Source organism: Micrasema longulum, unplaced genomic scaffold (assembly GCF_059751315.1).
Source record: "Micrasema longulum isolate JH-2025_06_02 unplaced genomic scaffold, ASM5975131v1 h1tg001409l, whole genome shotgun sequence".
NCBI lineage: Eukaryota > Metazoa > Arthropoda > Insecta > Trichoptera > Brachycentridae > Micrasema > Micrasema longulum.
The window spans coordinates 21,049-24,365 of record NW_028278595.1 but is presented as its reverse complement, the minus strand read 5'-3'; the positions used below and the strand labels follow the sequence as shown (position 1 = coordinate 24,365).

The 3,317-nt window shown below is 40.9% G+C and overlaps 1 protein-coding gene across 1 annotated transcript; it reads right to left on the bottom strand.

The window, feature by feature from the left end:
• Window positions 1–288: 288 nt before the first annotated feature.
• Window positions 289–3,317, bottom strand: LOC148275505 (uncharacterized). Its single transcript, XM_088235609.1, has 2 exons — window positions 3,101–3,317; window positions 289–1,978 (listed from the first exon to the last, which is right to left on the bottom strand). The coding sequence occupies exon 2, from the start codon at window positions 1,910–1,912 to the stop codon at window positions 404–406; it is 1,509 nt and encodes a 502-aa protein (XP_088091735.1). The 5' UTR covers window positions 1,913–1,978; window positions 3,101–3,317; the 3' UTR covers window positions 289–403.

Here is a 3,317-nt window from a genome sequence, read left to right as displayed (position 1 = left end):
CAGAGAGAATATACCGCCACACACGTCTATCCTGGCATACATTCCTAGCTTCCTCCACATTCATACATCTTGTCATACATGCCCTTCGGTTCTGTCTGCTTTTGACATGACCAGACTCAAGATTTTGGTTTATCTGATCATGCCAAGTCTTCCTCAGTCGTCCTCGTCTCACGTTGTAATAAAAGGTAAATTGTTTTATTATATCTGAGCTGGATGAGAAAATCATGCTGGATCCCGGTATACCCAGATCGGAAGACAGAAGAAGAGGATTTTATTGATATACGTACATTCAATTTACATCAAATTTAATTTTATAAAATTTGACAAGAACACAATTTTTAAAGCCGTTAAAAATACTCTCACACTTTCTACTAATGACTACGTTCAGTGAAAAAATATAACATTACGGATTCAATCTGCAGCGAATGATTTCAGAAATGGTCAATCTTTTACAGACAACCTTAATATCGAGTAAATTTGCCGGTATCACAAACTTTTTAGGAGATATTTTTGAGCCGTTTTCCAAAATTTTAAGCTTCTTTATTTTGGGCTTTTTCTGCTTTAGCATCACCTTTTCCGGTTTGGTTAACTGAATTTTCGTAGTGTTCTTTCGCTTTTTTTCTAGCTTGACTTTCTTGCTCAGGGAAGACGTTTTGTAGACGGCTTTGATGTTGGCCTGGCTCGCGGTCGCACGGGGGGCGTCGCTCGGCTTGTGTCCGCGCAGATGATTGGAGCGCTGGCGCGGCGTGTCGGACGCGTGCGCGCACAGCGGGCACACGTAGAGCCCGGTTATGCCGTGCAGACGCGCGCGGTGGCCGAGAAACGTTTCGAGCAGCTTGCAGGCGAACGGGCAGTCGGGACAGCAGTGCAACTTTGTGCGCGAGTGCGATTGCCGATGGCGCCGGAGACTGCTGGCTAACGAACACGTGTAATTGCACATGTCGCATGCGAACCTCTTGTCACCGGTGTGCGTGTGTTTGTGCTCGCGGAGCGAGTGCGGGCGGCTGAAGGCTGCCCCGCACGTTTCGCACGCAAACGGCTTGATTTCGGAATGCACGGACATGTGTTGCTTGAGCGTCGTGCTGTGGTTGAAAGACGCTCGACAAATCCCGCATCTGTGAGGGCGCTGTTGCGTGTGGACCAATGCGTGGCGTTTGAGGCTGCTGAGCTGGGCGCACGTGTATTCGCACGCCGGGCACTTGTACGGGCGGTAAGAAACGTGTCGCAGTTCGTGCGAACGCAGTGTCGACGCATTCAGACACGAATAGTTGCACAGCGAACATCGGAAAGGTTTTTTCTTGCCCGTCGGTCGCTCCGTCAGCTTCTCCGGGTGCTGTTCGTCCGTGTGCTGACGCTGCATCCAGTGATGCGGCGCCGTGTACGAACAGAACCTGCAGCTGAATGTCTGTGCGGGGCGATGCACGGCCGAGTGACTTATCAGCTCGGTCAGCGTCGGAAGCACCAGTCTGCAAGTGACGCATTGGTTCTTCTCGGAGGACTTTTTATGAGTCGCGAGATGTCTCTTTAAGACTTTGGACGTCGTCGTGACGAACTCGCACTGGACGCACCTAAATAAACCTTCCGGTTTCACGCTCTTTAGGATGGAGGCTTTGATTCTCTTGGCGAGTTTGGGGTCGCGGTTTTCTTTTCTCTTCTTTATCGGTTTCTCGGTGGCGACCTTGTGGATGTAGCCCGGCCTCCCGAGCAGCGAGCCTCCCGTGCAGTGGTGCCGGTCCAACTCCCTCTTCTTGGAGAAGTTCAGCTTGCACATGAAGCAGTTCCACCTCGCCGTGTTGGTCTCCACCTGTTGCACCTTTATCTTCTTCTCCTCTATGTCTATCTGGTCGAGAAGTTCGGAATAATCGGCTGTGATACTTTCATGTTTTTTATCAACTTCGTGTTTGATATTCATTTTTTCGTGTTCTTTCAATATGTTTACAATATTGGGCTTTGTGTCCAAAGAGCACTCGAATTTTACCTGAAAGAAAACAAAATAATGCTTTTTATGTTTTTATTTTATTTATTTGTATTTATGTAGTATATATAATATGCATTAAATTTGATTTACATTTCATTTTTACTATCTAAAACAGATTCCTTAAATTAAATATTATATTCTTAAAGTTTACAATTTTCCACAGTATGGAGTTCAGGATAGGGTGGGTCTCGCGTGTTTTTTAATTTAAATATAAATTACGACAGGGATGGAGAATACCTTAAATAAGGGAATATGGAAGTCGAGGCATTTACAGGGCTTATGACCTGTCATTGGCTGGTTTAAGTGGCCACTTTACACACTGTGTAACATTCACCATTTTGCCTATGTTTGAACATCCATATTTCTTCAATTGTTCCATTTGTTGATTTTAGTGAAGTTAAAGAGCCGAAACCTTTATTGCTGTGAAGAGATTCATCTGTAGTATAGTATTTAGTGAACATGATAGAAATAAAATAAAAAGGAATCAATTAATTAGTTACGTAAACCTTGACAAAGAAGCTTGTTTGCTTTGAAACCGGTCGGTGAAAAATAAAAATTAGTAGTTAAAAACAAAGTTGTTTTATTTATTTTATTTAAGTTTACGTCATTTACTGAATAAATAAAACCATGTATTTGGTCTGACCTAATAAAAATTATGTCACTTTCTTATTTATCAAAGTGCATTTGTTTCTTTGTTTTTTTTCAATCTAATAATGACTCATTAAATAAATGTCTCGTTTAAACTTATAATAATTTATTTTTATTGCGCTTTTTTTCATAGATTCATAGCTGAATGCCTTCGGTATAATTTTTAACTCAAAATTTGGAGCTTACTTCGAAAAATACGAAAAAATCGACGAAAGAATACGAAGGTGACGCAATTTGCATTATTTGTTTGCAATTTCCCAAAAATATGTTTTTTTTTAGTTGAGTCGTTTTCGTCCTAAACTTGCGATATTAGCAACGTCTCTAACCTCAAAATAATGACAGTACGTATTTAAAATTGATAACAATTAAATCAGGACAAAACTTAGTTATTTCTCACAATGTTCTAGGAAAACTCCACCTTTTTGGACATGAAATAGACTCTAATTAAAATAAATAATTAAACTACTCGCTTACCTAAATCGCAATTTTATCCAAAAGTGTGAACTCAATTTTGCGAGTTTATTTTTTAGTGGTTATGTATCGGTGTTTAAAGCATTGATTTGTTAGTCGAAATAAAATGAATAGTCATCGGATAATAGATTTATAGGGTTATTAATATAACGGAATTATTTCAATAATATCACACTGTCAAAAACACCCACAGATAAAAGCACGCAATAAAGATATCTGT

What these genes read in the sequence shown, in the direction of transcription:
- LOC148275505 (XM_088235609.1), bottom strand. Translation starts at nt 1,912, where the DNA reads ATGAATATCAAACACGAAGTTGATAAAAAACATGAAAGTATCACAGCC.